General features: G+C 39.4%; 1 protein-coding gene across 1 annotated transcript in view; it reads right to left on the bottom strand.

Moving 5' to 3' along the window:
* TMC1 (transmembrane channel like 1) overlaps positions 1 to 27,832 on the bottom strand; it is a 143,433-nt gene that overhangs the window by 11,319 nt on the left and 104,282 nt on the right. Inside the window, exons 14-16 of the mRNA XM_049895003.1 lie at positions 21,378 to 21,506; positions 10,738 to 10,805; positions 4,854 to 5,093 (exon numbers count right to left, since the gene is read on the bottom strand). Coding sequence (XP_049750960.1) covers positions 4,854 to 5,093; positions 10,738 to 10,805; positions 21,378 to 21,506 — 437 coding nt within the window. The remainder of the gene's footprint in view (positions 1 to 4,853; positions 5,094 to 10,737; positions 10,806 to 21,377; positions 21,507 to 27,832) is intronic.

Raw genomic sequence — 27,832 nt, 5'->3', positions numbered from 1 at the left:
AGCAAAGGTCCTTAATGGGTTGATTCACAACCATTAAGCTGAGGATCAGCCCCTATTAACTGGAGAAATGACAACAGGATGTCTGTCTTAACTCAGTATATAAGGTATAAAGTAATATCCATTGGGCCAGGTTATCTGTCTGTCTGTCTGTCTGTCTGTCTATCTATCTGTCTATCTATCATCTATCTATCATCTATTTATCTATATGCATATTGATTCTACTATGAAAAGAGGTTATTTTCAGAAAAGTTATTGGGTTGTTTTTTGTCAAGTTTCATGTATCATCTGAATGAAGATTGGTGTATAACTTAGTGCAATATATATTGGTTTGGCTTTTTTTTTTTTTTAATCTTTAAACACACTTACCTACTAAATGAGCATGACCCACCTCTCTCAAATCAGATTTCTTTTTTCTCCTGATATGACAAGTTCTTTTTCAACAGACCAAAAAAGCTCCAAGTAACTTGCCAGGAGTCACTGAACCACAAAGGTAGTGATCAGTTTTGCTTCACAAATTATAGATTTATACACGAATTAGCAAGACTTATAATACATGAGGAAACCCTGGTGGAGTAATGGTTAAAAGCTACAGCTGGCAATCAAAAGGTTAGCAGTTCAAATCCACCAGGCACTCCTTGGAAATCCTATGGGGCAGCTCTACCCTGTCCTATAAGGTCACTATGAGTCAGAATCGACTTGACAGCAACAGGTACAATACATGCGGAGTCCCTGGGTAGTGCATATGGTTAACCACTTGGCTACTAACCAGAAGGTTGGTGGTTCAAATCCACCCAGAAATACCTCAGAAGAAAGGCCTGGTGATCTACTTCTGAAAGGCCACAGCCATTGAAAACCCCATGGAGCAGTTCTGCTGTAACTCACATGAGGTCGCCATGAGTTAGAATCGACTCATCAAACTGTTTTTTTAATGATACATGAGTGGGAATGAAGCTCATAGACAGTTGAGTTTCCTTTGCACCATTGCATTCTAATTGATCATGTTTCCCACCTGCCATATGGAATACAGGATATGGAGGTAGGCAAAGAGGACCAGAGAAGTTGAGAGAGTCCATTCTCCCTTGTTCAGCTGCTCAGGCCTATGATGAATGGGGTCAGAGATGGGGGATTAGAATTTTATAAAATAATCCCTACCCACAAAGGTCTACTTTGCATCCAATGTGTCCCAGTGCAAAGTCACTAACACCTCAGGGGACTCTCAGGTGTCTTTTCTAGATCAGGCCTCTTATCAAAGAAAGGAGTCCAGGTCTGTTAATTATATGCAAACTCTAGAAGGATCTACAAAACTCTGAGAATCCCTTCTTCCTGGTTAGGCCAGGTGTGCCCCTTCACAATACTGCAGAAATCCTTTCAAGTCTGTCTGAAACTGTACAGAGGAGTGAAATGCTATTGCACTTAACCTGTAGCTCTCCTGTAGGCATAGCTCCATCCGCTCTAGATTACAACAGTCTATGAGGAGGCCTGTCCTATAAGCTCCACAGATGAAAGTCCATGTCCAGTGTACCCCTAGATCTCCTCCAGTGCTTAGTGCACAATAAGTGGTCATTATTCATTCATTAATTTAAAATATTGACCAGCACTCTTATGTTCTGGGCTCATAAAGATAAAAACATTTTGACACCAACCTCTAGAAGTCAGCTAGGCTATTAATGAAGACAGATACACAACCTGTAATTATAAATGAGTCATGTAATAGCAGTTTCACGGTATAAAGTCAATTTTTAAATCTCCATATAAACCTATACATATCATATGATCTCAGTTATGAAAAATCTATATAAAAAGAAAATCAGAATATAAAACGCCCCAAAATTGAGAGCTGTTATTTCAGCTCTTTGGGGTTGTTGGCAATGCTTTTTTCCAAGTTAAAATGTTCCCGCAATTTCCAGATTATGTAGGATAAACACATATTACCTTCGCAGTAAGATAAAAATATGTTTTAAAAAATTGCTGTCATGTAGGCAGGGATGTGTGTGAGAATTTAGAGAACTACAAATTGTTCAGAATTCTTATCTTACGCAAGGGAAAAAAAATCAAGCGTCAGGAAATGAGGTGGAAAGAACAGAAGAATTTTCTTCATAGGGACATCAAAGAAATAGTTTTTAAGTATTGAACTGATCAGTGTAAATTACTTCACAGTCTATTGGAATAATTTCCTGGAAAATTCACCTTCTGTAGCCAGGCCTTATGAATCCAGGCCAAGCAAGAATATCTCAAGTGGCTTTGATGAATGGGCTTTCTAAACGTACACAGCCATCTTACCTGAAAACAGATCTGCACCTGGCATCAAAGTCCCCCAACCTAATTCACTGTGATATCTCCATGTATAGCAGAACAAAACGTTGCCTGGCCCTGCACCATCTTTATGATCTGATGTCTCCATTAACCTTTCAAATGCGTGTTTGCCAATTTGTTGTCCACACAGGAGGCAGGAAGAGTCAGAAGACATTTACTAAGCAGGTGGGGCAAACCACGTAGAACTTAGAGACCCAGCAGATGGTAAGCCCTGAAGCTCCTACTAATAAATGCTTTCTGAACTCATTCCTAGAGCAGAAAAACCCTTTTCAATTTTTACGTCAAACAAGTAAACAAGGCAAACATTCTTTTGTTCTAAAATAGACTGTTTAAATAGGATGAAGGGACACTCACTTCCTGGTACTCTACTGAAAATATTTAAAGTTCTCTGACCTCAAAATAGTGAAATATATGTGGTGGTTTTGCTTATGTTTGCCCATTTAGGAAACACTTGGTCAGTGTGATACCATGACGTACATACAGACTAATTTTTTTCAGTATAAATCAGGGTAACGGTCTGTGGTATAAACAGAGACATGGGGTTAGGGCTCAAAAGACTAACATTGTGCAGTAACTGTATGTGTCTAGCTCAACGACATTTTAAATATGACTGTATCAGTGTAACCACCATTCAACTCCATTTTTTCATTGTGTGGTTTCCCTTACAGATGGCTAAACCAAAAAAAAAAAACTTTGCCTTCAAGTCCGACTCATAGTGACCCTATAGGACACAGTAGAACAGCCCCATAGGGCTTCCAAGGAGTAGCTAGTGGATTCTAACTGCCCACTTTTTGGTTAGCAGCCAAGCTCTTAACCATTGCGCCACCAGGGCTCTAGATAGCTAAGGTCTTCTACCATGTTTTACTGAGAAGGATCAACTTCCAATTAAAAAGTTAAAAAACTAAAAACCAAACCCACTGCCATCAAGTCAATTCTGACTCACAGCAATCCTATAAAACCAAAAACCAAACCCACCACAGTTCAGTCGATTTCAACTCATAGCAACCCTATAGGACAGAGTAGAACTGTCCCATAGAGTTTCCAAGGAGTGCCTGGTGGATTTGAAGTGCTGACCTTTTGGCTAGCAGCCATAGAACTTAACCACACACCACCAGGGTTTCCTAGTGACCCTATATGACAGAGTAAAACTGCCCCATAAGGTTGCCAAGGCACATCTGGTGGATTCGAACCACCAATCTTTTGGCTAGCATCTCTTAACTATGACGCCACCACGGTTTCCAAAAAGCTAAAAGCGCACCTAAAACTTAACCTGGATATAAGTTGTGCTGGTAATTTGCAATTAACTAAAGTATTTGCAAGGCTTATCTCTTGAACTTTGTACCCTGAGATTTGTTAAGGATTTATTAAAATCAGTCTTTCCTTCAAGACTGCAATTTCATATTTAGCCTCCAGATGTCACTCTCTACATTATTTCAGCCCACTTGGGGGTTGGTGGGGGCGAAAGAAATATACAGTGTGTGTCAACATCAGGCTCCTGAGTGTGACAGAACTCCAGCTGGTTTTGCCCTCTCGGCTGGATTAACACGTCTTTTCTTTCATTTTTGAAAATCAATAATACTCAGACTATTATTAGAGTGAAAATGCCTCCTTTGTACTTAGTCTGTGGGCAAAGATCCCTTTGACTTCAAGAGCTTGGGTCTGACAGCAGGAAGGAGAAATTATGTGGCCATCACTGTATCATGCTTGTCATTCTCATTGCTTTTCACGTTCATGTTTCCTTCATTGAAAAGAACTAACTCGAATGCATGCTGCCTAGTGACTCAACGTGCAGAGATTGTTAGGGGACAGTGGTAGATCTATTTCTGATTCCTGAGGCCCTTTAAGGAATGACATCCCAGTCCTCCAGACTCCAGTGACTTTGCTTTCTTGATATGTGTCATAGAAAGAAGTCTGTCATGGAGGACTAGAAACAGACGTCGTCAGCCTGGACCAAACAGCCCCCTTAACTCTTCATTACTCACTTGAGTGATGTATCCCTGATATTTGAGGAACGTCCTTAATTTTTCTTTTCAGCAGCTAGCATTTTAGTTTATAAATTGCATGGCCTTCTTTATACGCATTGTAATCTAATAATCATTCCATTTGCAATGGGACAATCTATCATTTTTTTAACTTGGTGGTCCATGTGAGAGAGGTAGCCATTGCTTATTGTACCTGGATGCAATCACCTAGCATCAGGAAAACTTTCATATCTAGGCTAATGTAATAAAACCTTGCTCTTAGTTATGCCTGATATGGCAATAGCTCAGATTCTTCATCTGTATTTTACCTTGGGCAGGGACTGGAGCAATAAAATTATTTTCCCTTTTATGATTCTCAAATGAGGAGGTAAATGGAACTAACTCAAGAACTCAATCTCTGTGTCACATACTGAGCCTGAATACCCAAAGGATTTCATTTCTACAGAATGAAAAATGCCATTGTTTGCAAACAAAATACAGCTTACACAATGAGTAACCACTCCCACCTCCACCCTTGAAAGAAAAATATGCTCAAATGGAATTTCAAAGGTGAGAGACCTGAATGGGCCACAATCAAAAGATGGCGGCAGGGACACGATCATGTAGAGGACAGGCATGGTGGACAGGAAGAGGATGAGCAATAACATGCCCAGGTAGAAAGTATTTCCTCTGGAAGATTTGAAGACTCTGGCCTCAGGAACGTTGCAACACATCACAGCCCAGCACTGGAAGTACATGGATGTGTGGAGTCGAAGAATGTTGATGCCTGGGAGGCAGGGAGCATAGAAGGAGCCCATCCTAGAAAGAAAACCAGAACTGTGCTCAATCTTGAGTCTTTACTCCATAACAAAGTCACATGTCTGTTTATTTTACATCATGCTTATTTTCTGAAGGCAGAAAATGCATTGCCACTTTCATCCCTGTTTATAAATCAGCCCAGCTGATCTAGTTCTATCGTCTCTCTACATTTTACCATTAACCCATTATTGTAGGTATTATATACATAATTCTTGCATGGAAATTATGCTGTTCACTAAATATATCTGCTATCATTAGTAAATTCAAACTACAAAGGAGTTAAACAATATATTTACATCATTTGTTTCCTTTTCTCTTCTAATTTTAAAATAAACTGAATTTCTAATACCCATATCATTGATTAATAAATCTAAAAAGTTAACTTTTTAAGTAATTGACTGTTAAAACCATTAGTTCTATTCAAATAAGCTGTACATTTGGGTTAATTATTTTCATCAGGGCTAATAATTTTTTACTAAAGAAAAAATTAAAAGAAATTTTTCTTCTGATGCTGACCATTTTTTTATTTGTAGCTGCTATGGGGAAGTTCTACTCTGTCCTGTAGAGTCGCTATGAGTTGGAATCGACTTGATGGCACTGGTTTTTTCTGGGTTACAGGGTTACTATGAGTTAGAATGGATTTGATGGCAATGGCTTTGGTTTGGTTTGGTTTATGGTGTTTTAGAGCTATTTCAAATGATGTATTTGTCTCCAGTTAGACAACATGTATTTGTGTCCAGCATGACAATATGCAGCCCTGGTGGTACAGTGGTTAAGAGCTTGGCTGCTAACCAAAGGATCGGCAATTTGAATCCATCACCTACACTTTGGAAACTCTATGGGGCAGTTGTGCTCTGTCCTATTGGGTCACTATGTGTCAGAACTGACTTAATGGCAACAGGTATGATAATATGCTTTGTTGATAATTTATAGCTAGCTTCATGTATTTTGAGATTGAAAATTCCATGCAACCATTTAATTTTGTTTATCTGCTTACTTTTTTAATTTAGATTGTCCTAGGAATACCCTGCTTTGTCCATCTGACTTTTTAAAAACGGTTTTAAAATAGTGCTTTTAACCAGGACCCAGTTAGAAGTCACTTTCACTTGATGGTTTAGTTGATCATTTCAACAAAATAAACTTCAATTTTCTTTGATGAGAAAGTCTTTTAGCACCATAACACAATATAAATAGCAATTTATTAGTCCAAAACCTAAAGGAGGACACATGTGCACTTATTTTAGAATAAACAGTCCTAACTGTAATAAAGCCCTCAACACTTTTAGTTATGCTTAGCATTTTATACTTCCTGAATATGTAGAGTAGTTGTTTAAACCAATCCAATGCAAATTTGATATCTTCCAAGAGGGGTGGGATTACATTAGATGAAGACATTATTTTCTGCTATAACTGAATTTATGTCAACCCAAGGTTATCTCATTCCACTGAAAAATGGAATCTTGCCACAATTTGGGTTAATTTGTTAACAGGATTCCAGGTGGCAGATCTGGATGATATTGCTCCTATATTGAATTGACCAGAGACATTGCAGAAAGTCAAACTATTAAGACCAACTGGAGAAGCAGACTTTGGAATAACACAGATTATCTTTCTTATAGGAGAGCAGGAGAGAACTGGGAACTCCAAAAAAGTGGGTAAGCGATGGTCCTAGCTAAGGGGTCAGAATTACAAAGTACTACCAGCTGGTATCAGATACCATAGCTGTGACATAATACACTTACAGGATGGTGATATTCCTACCTTCTTCTAAAAATCAGGCTTGGGCATGTGACTCGTTTTGGCCAGTAAAATGTGAATAGAGATGAGGTGTCTCACTGCTGGGTGGACACAGTAAGAGCCCCCCATGTTGTTTTGTTCTTTTCTCCCCCTGTTATTCTGACCGTTAACGTTCCAGGTGGGTCCTATTCTTTTAGTCTGGGTCTCCAAAGTGAGGGTATTTATAAGAGCGGAGCTCCCCACCAACTCACATTGGACATGTAGCATAAACAAGAAATGAACCTTTTTCTTTTCTTTCTTTTTGGTAGGCCACTAAGGTTTTGGGGTTGTATTTCATTGCAGCACAATCTATTCCACCCTAAGACATAATTTTACATATAATTCAAAACCTAGACTTGTTTAAAACCACGTATATTTGTACCTATACATATATGTGTATTGTTAGCATGTGTGCATATATATGTACACACATTATAGGTATATGTTATCTATAGATTAATAAATTTCAAAATAAATGTCACTTAGACTTTTTGAACAAATGACTCAAGAACTACAGCTTAGGAAAATGGACCCTGGCACAGTGATATCAGAGCCTTAATACTCATCCTATCTGTGCTTGTGACTCACTCATCAGCTTGGCTCACTAAGTCCCTTCTCAGTCTTGGTCTCATCATTTCTCAAAGATCATTATAAATCCTGCACTTTCTAAAATGCTTTTCTTCTAAGAAGACCAAAGCCAATGAAGATTTCTTTTATTTAACTCTCCTTACTACACCAGTGACATGGTAGGTGGTAGGTAAACACTTCATATTTCATCCACTGAGAAAGTTACAGGCCTGGGTGGAGGATACCCAATGAGGCAGTGTCAAGAGTGATGTCCAAATTCATCTTGTCCCTCACTGTGTGTGTTCCGATGCCTCTTTCCACTCAGATACGTCAGAGATTTCATTCTTTAAAAATATTCTTACCAAAGGCTATGGTGTCTATTTTAAAAAGTAGTGTACAATGCAAAGGTTTACCGATAAGTTCAGCCAAATCGTCATAACGAAATGGATTTTACCCATAAAAGGTTGCCTATAATAACATCAGCATAAAGAACCCCTTCATTCCTTAGCAACTCCAAAAATACTAAATGGACAGCTTTAGTCACAAACCAACTGAACTGATGCAAAATCTCTATACCTTTTTGATTGTTTCTGTAGAAGATAACCAAGCTCGGACATCAGATCCTCATGCCTCATGAATTAGTGAAATAGCCACGTGTGAGCACCCATGGGCGGGGCAAGCCTTCTAAACTTATATTACACACTGTTGCCACACCTTCCTTACCATACCACACCCTCACTCCTTCACCACCGCCCCCCCAGGAATTAGGAAAAGACTATTTGTGCAGAGGGTTGACCTGAGAGTGAATAATAGGGTTTTTTGTTTGTTTGTTTTGCTTCTGAGACTCCAGAAAGTATGTGAATATCTGTGCATACTCAAAAAAAACACAATCACTTTTTAAAGTTCTCTTCAAACTAACCAGAAGTAAGGCTTGACCATTGTCTAAAGAATAAATGCATAGAAAGTTATAGAACAATGGGTGACAGATTTTGATAACAGGTTTGCCCATGAGAGAGCTGGATATGAATTTTAGATTTTAAGAATTACAATATGAACAATAGTGGACTAAATAGTTTCAAAATTACAAGTAAAACCAACCAGGACAGCCATCACAATGGTTTTTCTGACAATAAAGATGGATTTCTAGGCTGATCTGTTGTCTTAACTCTGAAAGAACACAATAGACAGGCAGCAGATGTCTGCCCAAATGGCCCCCACCAGGCCTGAGGGATTTATGGCGCTTTTTATAATATCCCGGGCATTTTAAAACTGAAATATAAGGCAGTGGTTTCTCATTACTCCAATAGCAGTGTTAGCCATTTTATGCCATGACAGCAGAATCCCCTCCAAGAAAGGAAAGTTCCAGAACCAGCTGAGGCTGCTCCCTTTACTATCTCTGTCAGTAGTCACACCATGGGCCACCTTGATTTTCCTTCCTGCCTGGAGAACAAAGATGTCTTTCGCTCCTTACTGCTCCTCTGGACATGTATGCCATAACTTACAAAATCTAGGAAGTGAGGGGGCAGGAATGACATTTTTAGATATACCTGGCAATGCAAAAAATAATGTTTATACTGTCTTTTCTTCACATTGATTCACCTAGTGAGACACAGGAATTAGACAGGTCCCATGGCAGGACTATGGGGCCTTTGATAGCAGTCTTTACATGAATGAAGCAAGACGATTTTAACATTTGCAGAAAGGCCCCTGTCTACACGTAAATGTTTAAAAATTCAAGCCAGCTGTGGTTGAAGGATTTGAGTAACATGAAGCCTGCTCAAAAACTGAGGCTAGTTACTGGTACTTGTGCGTAGAACGATGGTGTGGTTGGTAGCACAGTATTGCGTTAGGCGTGTGTCAATGGGATAAAGCAACTCGGTTGTCACTACTTGAGGATTGGGTAACTCTTAGTTAAGAGTGACAGATTTCCACAACACATGGTCCCCAGATGAATCACATGCTGTGATTTAATTTCTAAACTCAAAAATTGTCTCTACTGTATCAGTTCTTCTTAACCTGTCAGGTTTACAGTGAGAATGCTCTCATTCCACAAAGGATTTATGACAATCCTTTGCACATCAAAAGAAATAACTATGATGTGCAAATAATTCTATGAAATGAGTTACAAAGTAAAGATCATATTTTTAACTTGACCTTCCTAAAATATGTGTTTCATCTTTAGAAACAACTGGATTTGGTAAGACACTTTTTAAAGTATAGGGTCACGATAAGTAGAGATGGACTTGACAGCAATGGGTTTTGGTTTTAGTATCCATTGTATTTTAAATATATGCAGTAGTGATGATACAATAAAATCAGTTTCTCGGAAAGGTCTTATGTTTATTTATTTCATACTTAATACACGGTAGTATGATCACTGATGTTTCGCTGTTAGATCCCGGTGTCACAGGATCTAGAAATATGAATGCCTTCGAAGAACTCTACCAGTAAACTAGTTGCAATTGAGTTGATCCTGACTCGTACTGGCTCTATGTGTGCCAGGGTAGAACTGTTCTCCACAGGATTTTCAATGGTTGATTTTTCAAAAGTAGATTGCCAGGCCTTTCTTCTGAGGGGCTTCTGGGTGGCCTACACCCTCCAGCGTTTCAGTTAGCAGCTGAGAACATTAACTGCTTATACCACCCAGAGAAATCTACCAGCCAGAAAAGAGATGACTATATTTGACAAAAGAGTACTCTGTGAAACAGGCATGGCTGTCTTTGAGAACCAAGGTTTAAGATAAACCCATTGCCATCAAATCAATCCCGACTCACAGTGACACTATAGGCCAGAGTGGACATGCACCATAGGATTTCCAAGGCTACAAATCTTTATAGAAGCAGACTGCTACATCTTTCTCCCACGGAGCAGCTGGTGAGTTTCAACCACTGACCTTTTGGTTTAGCAGTCCGGCACTTAACCACTGCACTACCAAGGCTTCTTAGGTTTAAACCAAACCAAAAAGCCAAATCTATTGCCATCGAGTCGATTCTGACTCATAGAGACCCTATAGGACAGAGTAGAACAGCCCCACACGGTTTCCAAGGAGCACCTGGTGGATTTGAACTGCTTACCTTTTGGTTAGCAGCCGTAGCTCTTAACCACTATGCCACCAGGGTTTCCTTTCTTAGGTTTAAGATATGAAAAAAAAAAGTAAACTATTCATTATCAACCACTTTGCAAAGACAAATGAATTAGACACAAATTGTGGTCTCCTCTGACACCAGGCTACAGTGCTTTCTGCAATAAGTGACCTTAGAGACTCTTCCATATGTGACAAACTGTCCCATTGCTGGCCTACCAGATCATGCCTTGGTTGAAGATCAGAGCGAGGACATTGCCACTGATGTCAAATTCCGTGTATGAAGGCTAAAGGAGACACAGACATTCACTGGATTAGCATCTCAAACCATGAAAACTGAAAGGCAAGTGTTTCTGCAGACTTGGCTAGGCTCTCAACTACTTTATTACAGCAACATTAGCAGAATAATCAATACACCCGGTAATAAATCATTAGAAATAAATGAAATAACAAAGAAGCACCATTTTTAACACAGTCAGTCTCATTTAAAAATACTGTCATTCAATGCTGTGAACGTGTGCCCGGACAGGCTCTCTCATACGCCGCTGGGAAAAGTAAACATTGAAACAAACTTCTAGAAAAGTAATGAAAAGATTTGAAAATTTCATTCTCTCTGACCCTGTAAGTCTACTTCCAGGAATTTGTCTTAATGAAGTAACCTGAAATCCTGATAAATATTAATAAGCAAAAGTGAACCATCTAAATGTCCAACACTGGTTAAGTAAAGACAGTGTAGCTACCCTGCAGTGTCTATTGCAGCTAATTACTCTCATTTTGGAAGAATATTTACCGATGTGAGAGAAAATTATCCTCTAACGTTAAACAAGAAATATATAAAATTGTATGTTCATTATCTTTATTAACTATATGAACCTATAGGGAAAAGATTGGAAAATAATCAGCAAAATATTAATAGTTGTTACATGTGGGTGATAATATTATGGTTTTTATTTTCTTCTTTAAGGTTTGCATGTTTAAAAATTTTTCAACAAGAATATGAATTACTTCTACAATAAAATAGAGAAAGAAATATAACAACATTTTAGAAATTATTCAGCTCTTTGTCCAGTGTCTGTCTCCTAGATAACACTAGCCTGCTCAAGGCAGTAGCACCAGGCTGTTATTTGTGCAGATCAAAAACCCATTGCTGTTGAGTCAATTCCGACACGTAGTAAAACCGTATAGAACAAAGTAGACCTGCCTCATAGGGTTTCCAAGGAGCGGCTGGTGGATTTGAACTGCTGACCTTTTGGTTAGCAGCCAAGCTCTTAACCACTGTGCTACCAGGGCTTCTATTTGTTCAGAGGGGACACAAATAACCAATAGAAGCCAAGGTGGTCATCTGTCCTAGGGTGGTCCATTCAAAGGCTTCCTGGTGAAACATAGGCACTCTAGCAGAAAAACATCTATCGATGGGGTCAATGCTAATTAGCAAAGGCAATAAAACTGACTCCTATTTAATTTGGGAAAGAATTCAGAGGAAACTGACTAACTGGCAACAAGAGCATAAGAGAGCAGCAAACATGAAGTAAAGACCAACAAGACCATGTAAGAGAGACCAAAAGAGTGGCAGGTCACTAGCACTGCCCCAGATCCTGACATCTCCAGGTTTAGCTTCAGACAATGGATATCCTTATGACGACTCCTTCTCCCACCACACATCTACACACACACACACACACACACACACACAATGACCCAAGAATCGCTGTTCTTTCCAATCCAAGAATCCCCCCTGTCCTTGCTATCTAGTGCTACTATAACAGAAATACCACAAGGCAGTGGCTTTAATAAACAGAAATTTATTTTCTCACAGTTTAGGAGGCTAGAAGTTGGAATTCAGGGTGCTGGCTCTAGGAGAAGGCTCTCTCTGTGTTCACTCTCAGGAAAGGTCCTTGTTTCTTTTCAACTTCTATTCCTAGGGGAAGCCCTGGTGGTGTCGTGGTTAAGTGCTACGGCTGCTAACCAAAGGGTTGACAGTTCAAAGATCGCGTGGCTTGTATCTTCCCCCATCTCTGCTTATTTCTCTGTCTTCATCTGCTCTTTTTACATCTCAGAGGTAATTGGTTTAAAACACATCCCACGCTGATATGATCTCTTAACACAACAACAACAACAAAAATTTCCCCATGAGATTATAATCACAGGCATAGGAATTAGGATTTACAATACATACTCAATCCATAAGACCCATCAAAAAAACATATTCATGAGAAGATAGGTTTCTGATTTGGAGCACTAACAAAACTGTTCACAACTTTCAAATGCTTTGCCCAAGAGTCTCATAAGTCTAGGCCTCCACTTGATCACTTTCTGCGAGGCAGCAGTACCCTCCCCTGCAGTGGAAGAACATGGGTAATCTGGCCCATAACAGACTCAGGAAGGAAGCAGGAGGCATAGCATAAAAAGAATGTTTAAATCACATGATAAAACGAAAAGATGATACATAGTAAAATAATCGATAGTCCTGTTTATGAAGCAGGACAAAAACGACCTAGAGAAATTTAACAGTATAAAAAGCATTTCACTAGTTTGCGGATTATCTCGCAGCATGTTGTCTGCCAGATGCAAAAAGGCGTGGGTGACAGCGTTTGTTCTAAAATCGGCAATGGGGTAAAAATGCGTCCTTCATGGAGACAAAGGAATTGTTTTTAATCTCGAGAGCATTAACGCTGAGATTTTCTCCTTCCCCGGGAGCGCGTTGCTGCGGTTCATCTACATTTTCTCCTGGAGCCGAGTGTGATCACAGAACACACCTGAAAAATGCTCAGTCGGGTGGCCTGAGCCATCTGTGGCCTTGGAAGAGCTTTCTCAGTGCCAGTTCAAGAATCAGATCTTCAACCTTGGCCTCCTTGAAACGGCGTCATGATTTAGCCCAGAAGTACTGAAAATGAAAAAACTCAGACTTCTAGGTATATAGCTCCTTTACTCTCACAAGCACATAAAGCTCATCAGAGATGAGGTATTTTTAAAACTAAAAAAATAAAATACCTAGGTGACTAGAAAAGCATAAAGGACACCCTGGGAACCTCTGGCCTCACACCGCGTTTGAAGCAGTGGCAGCTAAAGGAATAAAACCTCTGATGTGTAAATTGACCCAATGCAGAGAAAGCACAGAGGGCTGCCCTACAGTGCCATGTGGCTTAGTGGTACAGGCACTTGGCTGGGATTCAGACCTGACTACTAGACTTTGCCCTGACGTTCCCTGGCCAGTCACTTCATTTCTTTAGTTTTGGTTTCCTCATGGATAAATTAATGAAATGAACTAGTTCAGGGGTCAGCACCCTATATTCCAGAGGCCAAATCTGGTCTGATACTGTTTTTATAAATAAAGTTTTATTGGAACATAGTTATATTCAATCATTTATGTATTGCCTACGGCAGCCTTTGCATTAAAACAGCAGAGTTGAAAAGTTGCAACAGAGACCGTTTAGCCTACAAAGGTTAAAATATTTACTACCTGGCCCTTTATAGAAAAAGCGTGCTGAGCCCTGAACCAGATAACTTTTAAGATCTCTTTCTAATCTAAAATCTTTAATTAGTTGAAAATGAGACAATGGTTTCTCTGGAAACCCTTTGGAATAGGGATTTAATACTGTATGCATTAAACTCAAGCTCTCACTCTAAAAATCAAACAAATAAAATGCAAAAACAGTTGTATGTACACACAAACACATGTACATAAAGAGACAAAGAGAATAAAATTCAATGCTCATTCTTTTAGAGGGGAACTTAAGCATGGGAGGTTAGATTACCTGTAGTAATTTTTAAAGAAATACTTCAGCGATGTAAGTGTAAATGAATTTGGAATACATTTGTTAAATTGCTTTTAAAATATAAACAACCAAAAGAACATACTTTCTTGAAACCTGAGATAATGAAGTGGTTCTAATGGGATAAGTGCAATGAGCAAAGGGCACACGTGCCTCATAGGATACCTAGGGGTAAGCAACAAAGGAGCCCATTGAATTTGGGCTAAGGTTCATAATAGCCAAGGGGTTGGAAAGGATCTTCTTTTATTTTTGGACCTTTGTTTGTGGTGGGCTAAAGTCAGTCATCTACCCAGAGGGAGGACATATGGTGCTCATTGGAGTAAAAAGCCTGGGAAAATTCTCGTTCTGTAAATTTCGTTATTTGGGGCATATTGCCAACCTATAGATATTGTGAAAAGCAATTTAGGATCTCAGAATTTTGTCATTGCTGTGACCTGCCTGATCTTCACACAAATCCCATTTCCCACATCTGGAATCACTCTATGTATAGCTGCAGGCCGGCCTGGCCTGTGGCACTAGGGCAGAGGTTCTCAAGTGTGGACCCAAGACAAAAACAGCAGCAATACCTGGGAACTTGTTAGTAAAGGAAATTCTGGGGATCCAGCCCAAATGAACTGAATCAACCCTGAGTTTTCACAGGCCCTCTAGGAGATCCTGATGCGAGCTCAAAGTTCAGAACCATCTCTCTAGAACAAATCCTAGTTTTGTATACTTGGATAATTCGGCACTTTGGGGTTTTGCACTTCAATGCTAGTTGACGTTAAGAACCCCCCAACTGCAGACTCCCTCCACAGACTCAAATGAAACTTCAAATACAGCTTGTGCTGTTCCTGTCCCATGTTCTTATCCCCTCATTGGATACCCATGACTTCCTATGTCTCTTTCTCACGCCATCTCCCTGGACTGCTACATGGTATCTCCACATTTCTGGCTAGAAACTGTCAGTTTATTTTCTGACTGTATATCCCAGTCCCTCCTGCTATCCCCGTTCTACTGCAATAAACTGTCGATGCCTGGGAGCGCCTTGAGTTGCAGAAGCCACAGGCTGGCTCATGAATTGGTCATGTTTTGACGTAGACCCGGAAATTTCTAGGGCTGAGCATTAAATGTGAAGAGTTGACATAACGGTTGATGGTTTTACAGCCAGACAGACATGGGTTTGGGTCCTAGCTCTACCATTGACCAACGATGTATCATTAAGCAAGTTATTTAGCATCCTGTAAGCCTCGGTTTGGAGCGCTTGTAGCACGGTGGTTAAAGTACTCAGCTGTTAATCAAGAGCTTGGCAGTTCAAACCCACCAGTGGCTCCACAGAAAAAATATGAAGCTGTCGGCTTTCATACAGATTTATAGGCTTGGAAACGCTATGGAAACCCTGGTGGCACAGTGGTTAAATGCCACGGCTGCTAACCAAAATGTTGACAGTTCAAATCTACCAGGCGCTCCTTGGAAACTCTATGGGGCAGTTCCACTCTGTCCTATAAAAGTCGGAATCGACTCGACGGCAAAGGGTTTGGTTTTATTTTTATTTTTTTAAACCCTATGGGACAATTCTCTATCCTATGGGGTTGCTAAGGGTCAGAATTGACTCCACGGCAGTGGGTTTGGCTTGGGTTTGGCACCGTCACTTTACTGTATAGCATTGCTGGTATGACAATAATATGTATTTTGTTGAGTGTAAAGCACTACTTGGGAATGTAATATAATATAATATGATTGTAAATCTACTCTGATAATCATATGCCTCTTATTTTTGGATAAGCTTGAACCCCCTTCATTAGATCTCAAGGAAATCTCTCTTATTTTCCATTTACATAAATTTAAAAATGGCCACCTTAAAAATACAACTTAAATTAAGATGCAAAGATTTTCGTTTAATTGAACACTCTCTTACCTTCATGCAATGCATTCAATTTTACTTCTTCTTGAATATTCTTTACCCACTTTATTGGTAAATGGCAAGGATGGTATCAACAACAAAGAGTTTTGAACTGTTGCAGAAAAACCAGAGTTCCCAGGAGGCCTTGCCTTGTGCTGAATCACGGCAGTTAAAATATCTCTTAGAAGGAAACCATTCTACTCACTGTGAGTCAGTGGATTCTTTAGAAACATTGAAACTTTCTCCTGTGCTGAGAGAAGCTTTGGGAAACATGAGCTTACATTACATGGTTGAACAATCTGCTCCTAGCCAGTAATTTTCCCACCTCAGTTCATCTTCATAGGTTCGTTGTGATAATACTTTGGTCAGAAATTTATGACTGGGTAAATCAGGGTCACTTTTAACCTGATTTACCCAGATGCAACCAATATATAATAAATGTATTTAACATAATATATTTTGTCCAGATTTTGTCCTTATTTATTCCCTGGCTATCTAAACCATGTTGTTGTTGTTTGCCGTCAAGTCTATTCTGACTCACACAGACCCTACAGGACAGAGTAGAACTGCCCCATAGGGTTTCCCAGGCCGTAATCTTTAAGGGAGCAGATAACATTTTTCTCCCATAGAGTGGCTGGTAGGTTCAAACTGCTAACCTTTCAGTTAGCACTTGACTATTGCATCACCAGGGCTCTTTGATAAGTAAACTTAGGCAATTCCAAATTCCAATTCATTGACTCTCAATTTTTTATAGGTAAAATAAATCATTATGAATGATTCTGAAAAAAATTCCATCCAACTTTAAAGTTGTAGGGATCTCTAAATCTAATGCCAAAGTCTGCAAAGTTTAGTTTTTACTGAGGTTGTTGTGAAAAAGTGAATGGTAATTCCACTTAGAGAAATTTATCATAAAACAAATTTGTGCAGATCACTATAATTTATCTACAAGGATATTTTCTACCTGGATATAAATAAATATCACAACATTTATTATAATGGCAAAAATTAGAAAAAGTTTAACTGACAATAAATGAAAAGTTAATTAATTTAATTATAATATCTGCGTATGTACAATATCGTACAGCTATGAAAAAGTATGTTATAAAAGAAATAGATAATTACACGGGAAATGATCACTTTTAGATGAAAAAAGCAGAAAACTAGCCAATAAGTATATATATCTACATACACATATATGGGTGTATACATACACATATATTCCTATATTCACATATATGTACACATATCTACATATATACATATGCGTATGGGTATACTCATATATTCATGTAGTATATTTACATATACATATAGATGTGTAACCATATGGTTCAAATAATCCAAATAAGTAGTCTCATGAGTACTGGGATTACCTGTGATTTTTATTTTTATACTTGGCTTTTTGTAGTTTCTAAATTTTCTACAAGGAACTGGTATTATTTTTAATATTAAAAAAAAGAAGCAATGTGATTTTTTTTGGTGGTGGAATGGCCACATTTGTCTCTCTCATGCCTGTGAGGATTCTTAAACATACCTACCACTGCCCACCTCAGATTACCCTTTGCCTCACGACAAACACTTTCAAAATTCACATTGTAAATTAGTTAAGTGCAGAAAGAAAAAACTAAGTTCTCATCAGCCTCTTCTCTAAAAAAGTCCCATCTCAGGTCTCTGCATCTGTGCTTGCACTGTGCACACTTGCCAGCTCCCAGGCTCTGTTTTACAGCAGTCTCTCCACCAAAACACTTTCCTCCATCTCAATCTTTTGAAATTTTGACCATCCTTCAAGGCTTGGCTCAAATGCCTCCTCCTCCATGACATCTTTGTATTTCTACAAAAGTACCTAAGAGAGTCTCTCTCTCTTTTTTCTAAAGTTCAGAATATCCCATCTGAAAAGGGCAGTGGTTTCTTAGCTCTAGCAAATTTCTCCTTCATGAGAATATGGGTCTAATGTTGCCAAACCTTCAAGTATATAAAAAGAAACAAGAAATTCATATCTTCTTAATATAAAAGTATCCAGTTTTTAAATAGTAGCTCATTTAAAAACCAAAACACAAAATCACTGAGTGGACCAAACACACACACATATATATATATACACGGTCATGCCTCACTTAACACCCACGGTACTATTTCTGTGAAATAGGACGTTATGTGATTTGGACGTTGGGCAAACACCATATTATTTACATAACGAAGCTATATGGGATCGTGTAGTGTACCTGTGTTGACTAAATAGCCAAGATACTGTACACATGCAGTACTATATTTTGGCTAATGTATCTGGCAAGGTAATGTACAGATTAAGTGGGTTAAAACGCTGTAACAGTCAAGAGATGCATGATACGTGAGATTGGGTGCTGCTGCCTAGGAGTCGAAGCATACACTGTTATACAGTAAAATTTTATTTGTAAGTTGAGAAAGTTCACATTAAAACAGTGATATAAAGTACGGTACCAAGCCAGTAACATGGGCATTTATTATGATTCTCAAGGCATATGTATTATAGTTTACGTATGTACTGTATCATTACACACCTGGCAGCACAATTGCTTTGTATACAAGAGACATGAGCTACACAAGTTGTGCACAGGAAGCTGTTGTGTTCACTACGTCTGATTATGTCTACTACATCCCATCCTCTGATCGATATTTCTAAACTCTCTTATAACCTTATGGGACCACAGACATACGTGGTCTAACATTGCCTGAACAGGCGTTACATACGTATTGGGCCTTAAAGAGTTCGGCTGCTAACCAAAAAGGTCGACAGTTCGAATCCACCAGCCACACCTTGGAAACTCTATGGAGCAGTTCTACTACATCCTACAGGGTTGCTATGAGTTGGAATTGACTCAACAGCAATGGGTTTGTTTTTTGTTTGTTTGTTTTTGCTATATAAATACATATATATATCTGTAAGCTGAATCTAGACTGCAGGTCCAGATTTGCAACCTCTCCTTAGAACTACATCTTCTACATCTCAATATCCCTTTATTACCTAGCACAGAGTTTTGTTCATAACGGTTTTGCACCTGTTAGATACTCAACTGTGTAAGCTTTCCCTTTTGATGGGCCAGTAATAACAGGCTCCACGTCAAAGATCCATCCTCTAATCTTAATATTTTAAAATGCCTTGTGATGAGGATCTACTCTCCCAAGAGTCTTCCAAAGCTAATATGGAAGAAAATTCTTTCTCTATGATCTAAAGCAAGAGCTTGTTTTTTCTTGTCTTCTATACTATGTACTAACTCAGGAGCGCTGTCAGCACTCAATAAATAATAAATTACAGTCATTTAATTACAGCTTTTATGCACCCAGGTCATGTTATATTGACTTCATATTTGCAGCAAATTTTCTGCCGCTTAAGAAGAAAACAGCAAGGGATAAAAGGGAAGCAAAAGCCAGCCAATGGTCTAAGAAAGAAATGGCAGTTTTTATGTCTGCCTCAGAAAAGCTGAATCAGGGAAGAAAAATAGAAATGAAACTAAGCCAGCTGAATACCTCATAGCAAGGAAGGGGAAGCAACGCAACAGCATCCTGGATCTATAACATTACCTCACTGTCGCTCACCAAAGAGCATTACCTAACTGCCTTTGGCTCGCCTGAGGAGGCACTTTCAGTGAGCATAAGAGAGGTGACCTCATAAATGGAATGACCTCGAAGTCAGGTAGCCAAGCAGGGGATCTAGTCTGGCATCTTGAAAACTCTGAATATGGGACTCTTCCATAGATTAGAGGGCATGACAAGGAGGGATATCAGGTATAAAGGATATTTCTCCACTGCACAGAAAAAAAAAATAACATTGGTTCAAGAATACTAAGCCAGTACTGACTCCATTGGCTTAGCCCTGAGGGAGGTAGAGTCTATCAATAGACAGTGCTGCCTTGATAGTGCTAGAATGTGGAGGGTCAACATTCAATCAGTCGACACGTACTGACATAACACCTACCATGGGACAAGCACAAGAGTCAAGGCCTCTGCTTTCATAGAGATTACATGGTAACAGAGGGAAACAGATAATAAAATTTAAAACTTTGAAAAAGGAAATATTAAATAGTGTATCTTATGAAGAAAATAAAGCAGTGTGTTGAACTAGATTGTGTCTAAGGGTCAGAGAAGACCTCTAAGGAGGTGACATATTAGCTGACACCTTGATGACAGAAAGGAATCAGCCAAGTCAAATTCTAGGACAGCAGCACCCCTAGAGGAAACAGCTAGTGCCAACACAAGGCCCATCCTGACTGAGCTTCAAAAAAAGGAGGCCAATGTTTTGGACTTGCCAAGCAAGGGCAAAAATGATAGGAGATGAGCTTAGGGAGAAAGAAAGAAGGATATTGAGGGCCCTAGAAAGGAATTTAAAATATATTCTGAGTGCTTGGTAAGTTCTTGAAGTATTTTAAACAAATGAGTATTATCACCCTGCTCGGTGATATATCTCCAAGATGCCTAGAGCCAGTTTCACTTGCAAAAGAGGAAAGGTGGAAGCCCTGAGATGTGTTAGACTACAGTGACGATTGCTCTGCTGCTTTCCTCAGACTTTGTGGGGATCCTGGGGTTGAGCACAGGGGGCCAGCTAGCATCAGAGTCTGCACAGTTGGGGTCCAGTGAAACCTGAGCTATTGTCACAGGAAAGGAACTTACCCCTCCCAGAATTTGGCCCCATGACTTGCCAGAATTCTGATCAGCAAACTTACGAGGCCTTCTCCACAGTCTTCCACTGTGTTCTGCTGAGCTTTAATGAGTTCTATGAAGCAAGGACCATATTTATTGAATCCTTTTATCACCCAATACACTGCCTGGTGACTGATACATAATTATTGCCCAGGAGTTTATTTAGTAGAGGTTAAAAGAATCAATAGGCTGTGGAGTTGATACACTCTATCTTGCCCTGTCTCTCAAAATGCCAACAAGCTCTATGGGAGGGGAGCCAACGATGGGTCCAAGATTTGCTGAGTTCAGTGTTTCAGCTGAACCATAGCTTTAGCATCTAGGCAATCCTGTGCTGATGTTACTAAAACGTTGTAAGCCACGGTACTCAAGCCTGACCTCCACAGCATTATAATGGTACTCATTGGTTTGTATTTATTGACATCTAAAAAAAGAGATCTCATCCCCTAAAATGTGAGCTATCTTCCTCTTGTCTGGTATGTTTAAATGAGAACCCCAAAGGAATAATTTGTTAAGAGTAAAATTAACATACTTACGTATCCATATTCCAAATCCCAGCACCAGCAATAATTGCAAAACCTGACAAAACATGCCCTGAGAAAGTCCCCAATGAGGATTGTGACGTAGGTGGTCAGAACATCAGAAATGGTCAGCCGCACGAATTCCTGTTGAGATATTACTTTTGTTAAAACAAATGTGCATTTCCCTCTTCAAACGGTCTTAGTATTAGCACCAAGTGTGTCATGTGACTAAAAAAATTACATTCGAAGACTGCAATCAAGGGTAAAGAAACTACTAAGACGTATCTAATACAGGCAAAGTGTTTTGCTATTTTATCAGTCAAAAAAAAAATTATTTCCAATTCCAAAATCACTTTTATGAAAAGTCTTATTCTTACTAAGAAATTTTTGCAACCTTGACACATGAACCAAAAACAGATAGGAAAATATTGACCACACAAAAGTTTAAAGGTTTTATCTGGCAAAGGGCACCTTTTACAAAGTTAAAAGACAAACTTGGAGGAAAAAGCAAAAACAAAAAAACATTGGCAACATATTTGACAGAGGATTGATGTTCTAAACACAGAAAAAAATTTCACACATCAGCATAAAAACATATGCAGTCCAATATCGGGGAAAAAATGGCATGAATAAAAAATTCAAAGAAAAAAATATACAGTAAAGAAAAAGACTGAAAAAATTAAACTCACACGTAGTAAAGATGGTAATGATAACAATGAGTGTTTGCCTCACACAATGATAAATACATAAAAATCCATGCTTATCTACGTTAGTGAGAGTGTGGGGAAGTAAGTCCTGTCATAGCTGATTGGGGAAATTAAACTGGCACATCTCTTGGAGGGAAATTTATCCATCCCCATTAGCTTTTAAAGCCCGTGGGATTTAATCAAGGATATCCACTTGCAGAAACTTTTCCTACAGAGATACTCATACAAGTGCATAAATCTATATGTACAACTATGAAATCACTGCTTCTTCCAGGTAAAAATCGGGAACACTTCAAATGTGCTCAAGAAAAGATTAATTAAATAAAAACGGGGTGTCCACACAAGGGAATATTGTAAGCTCTTAAAAAAAAAGACAGTGCCATTGCAGCAATAGATGCCCTACTACCTGAACACACTAAAAACCACTGAATTGTACACTTCAGATGGGTGAGTTGTACGGCATATGAAGTATATCTTAATAAGACTATTTTAAAAGTGCTCAAATATTATGCTCTGATAGAAAAAATGTTTTTTAAATTCATATATGGTATGAACTCATTTGTTAAAAACTTATGCATGTATGTTATATACACATATATATGCATAATATGTATGTGTATATGCATACAAAATGTCTAGAAAATTAGAAATTACTTTACTTTTGTGCATCCAGGTGTGTGCTGTGGGTTAGAGAGGCAGCCACTATTCCTCAAGGAACTTGTATGACAACAGACGATAGATAGAAAAATAGATCGTTCTCTTCCCTCTTCCCTTTCTGTCCCTTTTTAATAATTCATGTCCTAAGACTTAAGACACTGAACATCTAACAAAACACATTTTTCCAGAACTACTAGTGCTGTTCTATAATAGGAAACCAGGTGGCATAGTGGGTAAGTGCTAAGGCTGCTAACCAAGAGGTCAGCAGTTCAAATCCACCAGGCGCTCCTTGGAAACTCTATCGGGCAGTTCTACTCTGTCCTATAGGGTTGTTATGAGTTGGAATCGGCTCAACGGCTCTGGGTTTTTGGGTTTTTTTCTTCTGTAACATGAGAATTCTTTTGATTTTTGTGTCTAGCTACCTAGATAGTCCCCTCTGCCTGCCTTAAAATAACTAGTGAGAAAGAATTATCTTTTGAGAAAGAAGACCACTTGACTAGGAGCCCATAGGTTAATTTCCAGCCTCATACTTCAGAATAGTGATCCTAACCTCCAGATTAAAAAAAAAAAAAACTAAACCTGTTGCCATTGAGCCCATCCCGACTCTTGGCAACCCTATAGGACAGAGTAGAACTGCCCCATAGGGTTTCCAAGGAGCGGCTGGTGGATTCAAACCCCTGACCTTTTAGTTGGCAGGTGAGCTCTTAACCACTATACCACCAGGGCTCTAACCTCCAGATAGTCGTATACTATTTTCATGATTCTTGCCATGTCCAAATACTATCTGAAATACTCTTTATCTAATATTTCATAAACTTGAATATACCGCATTTTTAAAAGATAACTATAACTATTGTAAATGGAAAGTGTATATACCATCTGCCATAATTAGATATTAACAGTAAGATAAACATAGTAAAAACATAAAAGTTATTAAATTGAAAAATTAAAAAATAACCAATGTCTTAATTTTGGCTCCCACCAAAAGTAGTGCCTGTGACAAGGGCTTATAAGTAGGTAGTATATTTTGGGAAGTGATCTCAAAGAACAGGAATGGTGATCGGGAAGAATGAAAGAGGGAAGCAGATAAAGCCTTTTAATGAGAGTGTGATAAACGCTGTTACTGCTGGGGCATGTGGGACTTGATCCTTCTGGGGACTCAGTTAGAAGTCATCTAGAATAAACCTCAGAATTACCCACTCAGCGGGTGGAAGGGGGAAGGATTTATCTGGTCCCATTTCCCGTGGAGGTATTAATGCCTTTATACTTCCAGGTTTACACAGACATTAGACTGGCTGAGTAGGTTTTTGCAGGCAGAGAATAACTGGTGATGGCAGAGAAGAGAATACCAGTGCAGGTGAGTTGAGATGTCATCAGGTAAGAGCTATGTGCCATTGTTTGCTGTAACAGCTGGAGCAAAGAGGTAAACATTGTGAGGGTCTGAAAGTTTTACATAATCTGACTCCTGCCTATTGTTTTTGTTGTTAGTTGCCATTGAGTTGATTCTAACTCATGATGATCCCATGTGCGCAGAGTAGAACTGCTCCATAGGATTTTCAAGACAATGACCTATCGGAAGCTGATCGCCAGGCCTGTCTTCCAAGGCACCTCCAAACCCACTGTGGTCGAGTCAGTTCCTACTCATAGCGACCCTATAGGATAGAGTAGAACTGCCCCATAGGGTTTCTAAGGAACAGCTAATGGATTTGAACTGCTGATCTTTTGGTTAGCAGCTGAGCTGTTTAACCACTATGCTACCAGAGCCTCAGGGTAGGTTCAAACTGCCAAACTTTTGGCTAATAGTCAAGCACTTAACCATTCGTACCACCCAGGGACTCCTCTCCACATTCATCTTGTGCCACTCTTCCCCATATCTTCTCTACTCCAGTCCCATTGGTCTTCTTTCAGGCCCTCAACCCTCCACACTTCTTCAGACCACAGGGCCTTTGGGTGGTCTTCACTCTACTCAAGTCATTCTTACCTCATGGTTTGACTCAGTTTATGCCAACTAATACACATCACTATAGTATCATTAGCTTAGGGAAGCCTCCCCACTCCTTGACCAAGGAAAATCCCCCCAGTAATAAGTTCTCAGAGAATCATGTATTTCATCCTGTAGTACTTTGTTACCATGGTAAATTTGCAGTTTTTGTGTAATTATTTAATCGGTGGCTTTGTTTCATCAATAAATTGTAATTTTCACGAAGGCAAAGAGCTGGTCCATTTGTTCCCTGTTTTATCTCTAATATCTAGCACAATGCATGGCACTTAGCACAGATTCAATAAATATTGAATGAACTGATTAATTAATAATAGTAAATTTCTGCAATTATTTCTGGACATAACTATTCTCTTTCCTACCCTTATGCTCCTTTTCATTCCCCAGGCAATATTGAGTTCAGATTCTGATAACTGGCCAAACATCAATTAGAGGTAGGTTATGAAGGATATTTTTAGGTTTCCACTGCCAGGTCCGGAAGACTTCCTCAGGTAAGATAATATTTCAGAGTGGTTTTGAAGTCTTTTAGATCCTCCTAAGCATCCTCACTCAATGGTTGAAATTCTATTTTTTCTCAAGCAGTGTCCCAACTTTGACATAAAACATCAGAAGAGGATTCAAATATCATTTTAAATTTTTAAAATACTTATTCCCATATCAGTAGAAATATCTCTCATACCATAGGAGGAAAACACTGCTATAGAGGAAAACCAAACCCATTGCCATCGAATCGATTCCAACTCATAGCAACCCTATATAACAGAGTAGAACTGTCCCATAGGGCTTCCAAGGAGTGCCTGGTGGATTCGAACTGCCGACCTTTAGGTTAGCAGCCAAACTCTTAACCACTATACCACCAGGGTTTCCCCTATGGAGGAAGGGGAATGCCAAAAATGGCAGCCAGCCACTGGGGACACGGTCCAATCCCAGTTCCTGGTGCTAGTCAGGATGGAATCACTGCGTTCACACAAGATTTCTGTTAAGCATCATACTCCCCACCTAACATCTCTACACTTACGACATTCAGTTAAAATGTCGAGCCAGCTTTGATCAGTCAACCTAAGGGAATTGTTAACAGTTAAAGGGGAAAAATAAGCAAGAGGCATACAAAGAGGCTGTAGGTTGTAGATAGCCTAAGACAGGAATGTGGAGAGTGGGTGTTGATGCTAGTTACATCTCTGGGAGGTGATGTGGCCAAGGAGACAAACTCTGTAATCGGGCTAAACTAAATCTCTTGCAGTCCAGTGGATTCCAACTCATAGCGACCCTATAGGACAGAGCAGAAGAGCCCCATAGCGTTTCCAAGGCTGCAAATCTTAATGGAAGCAGAGTGCCACATCTTTCTCCTGAGGGGCGGCTGGTGGATTGAAACTGCTGCCCTTTCTGTTAGTAGCCAGTCGCTTTAACCACCGCACCACCAGGTCTCCTAGTAATGAGACTATGTAGGTTAATTTTAGCTTTTGTCATTAATTTCCTCTGAGGCCTTGAGGAAACTAACTAACCTTCCTAAGTCTCAGTCTCATCACCTGTAAAACATTTAGAAGAAGAAGAGCTATCTTGGAGGGTAAGTTAAAAATTCAGTGAGGTAATGCCCGGCACATTAGAAACAGTCGATAAATGTTAGCTATTGTTTTTATTGGAAACCCTGGTGGTGTAGTGGTTAAGTGCTATGCCTGCTAACCAAGAGGTCAGCAGTTCGAACTTTATGTGGCAGTTCTACTGTGTCCTATAGGGTCGCTATGAGTCGGAATCGACTTGACAACATTAGGTTTTTGGGGTTTTTTTTAATTGTTTTTATTACCTTCAGCTGTTGGCTAATTGCTCCCCTCCAAAATGCATACCTTGGAAAACCAAAAAGCTAGTCATCATGAAGCCAATTCTGACTCATGATAACACCATTTATTTCAGCGTAGAACTGTGCTCCTTAGGGTTTTCAAAGGCCGTAATCTTTCAAAAGTAGATCTCCAGGCCTTTCTTCTGAGACATCCCTAGGTGGCTTGAACCTCGGATCTCCAACCTTTCAGTTAGTAGCTCAGCCCTCCACCATTAGTGCCACCCAGAGACTCCATGCAGGCCTTGGTTAATACTTTTAAATTGTTGTCCCCATAAATGGCTCTGGTGCCTGCCTATCAAATGCCTCTGGAGAATAGTTTAAATGACTTACTTCTTGGGAATCCCTGCAGACATAAAGGAGCAGCCAAAAATAGTTTATTTTCAAATATAAAGAGAGCTTTGAGTCCCATAGCATCCATGAGAAGTACAAAGCAGAGGGTATCCATGAAGAGAAGAAGAAATATCTAGAATGTTCTCATAGAACAAAGAATGAGCCTTTGATTCAGGTAAACACATGAGACTATGCGGGCAGCTCCAGTCTGGAGGTGAAAAAAGAAGGCAGAGGGGGATAGGAGCTGGTCGAATGGACATGGGGAATAACAGTGGAGAGAAGGAGTGTGCTGTCTCATTAGCGGGAGAGCAGCTAGGAGGACATAGCAAAATCTGTATAACTTTTTGTATGAGAGACTGAATTGATTTGTAAACTTTCACTTAAAGCACAATTAAAAAAATGAATGAGCCTTTGAGGGCACCACCCCAATATTTATGCAAAGCTGCTGCCTTTACTATTTCTTCTGGATTCAGGGTTTTTTTTCTAAAGTGGCTAAAAGGTAGAAATGCTTCCAAATGCATGATTATAGATATTGATCTCTTAAAGGCCAGTCCTTGCCAGCACTTGTAGCTGTTACGTTCCATGTATTCACTTTGTTCTTATGGGTTCCATCTGCCTCACCAACCTCCCCTTCAGGACCACACCACCTTCGCCCTGGCTGGCTCCTGCAGACTTTCTCACAAGGGCTTAATGCTCATTTAGAGAAAGGGAGGTGAAAGAAAAGAGGGGCATTGAACTACAAATGGCAGCAAGGAAACGTGATGAAGCAAGAAAAATCACTAGAGGGAGAATTAAAAAAAAAAAAAAAAAATCAATGTCTCCTGACAAGACAAGCAGCAGAGACCAGGGTTTCCAAAAGGAAGAACTTTAAGTCAATATGTGAGGGAATATCGCAGAAGTTTCTGCCTAATAAGAAACATAAGTATTCTCTCAAATTGAAGTC

Source organism: Elephas maximus, chromosome 9 (assembly GCF_024166365.1).
Source record: "Elephas maximus indicus isolate mEleMax1 chromosome 9, mEleMax1 primary haplotype, whole genome shotgun sequence".
NCBI classification, from domain to species: Eukaryota; Metazoa; Chordata; class Mammalia; order Proboscidea; family Elephantidae; genus Elephas; species Elephas maximus.
This window is presented reverse-complemented; position numbering and strand designations above follow the sequence as displayed.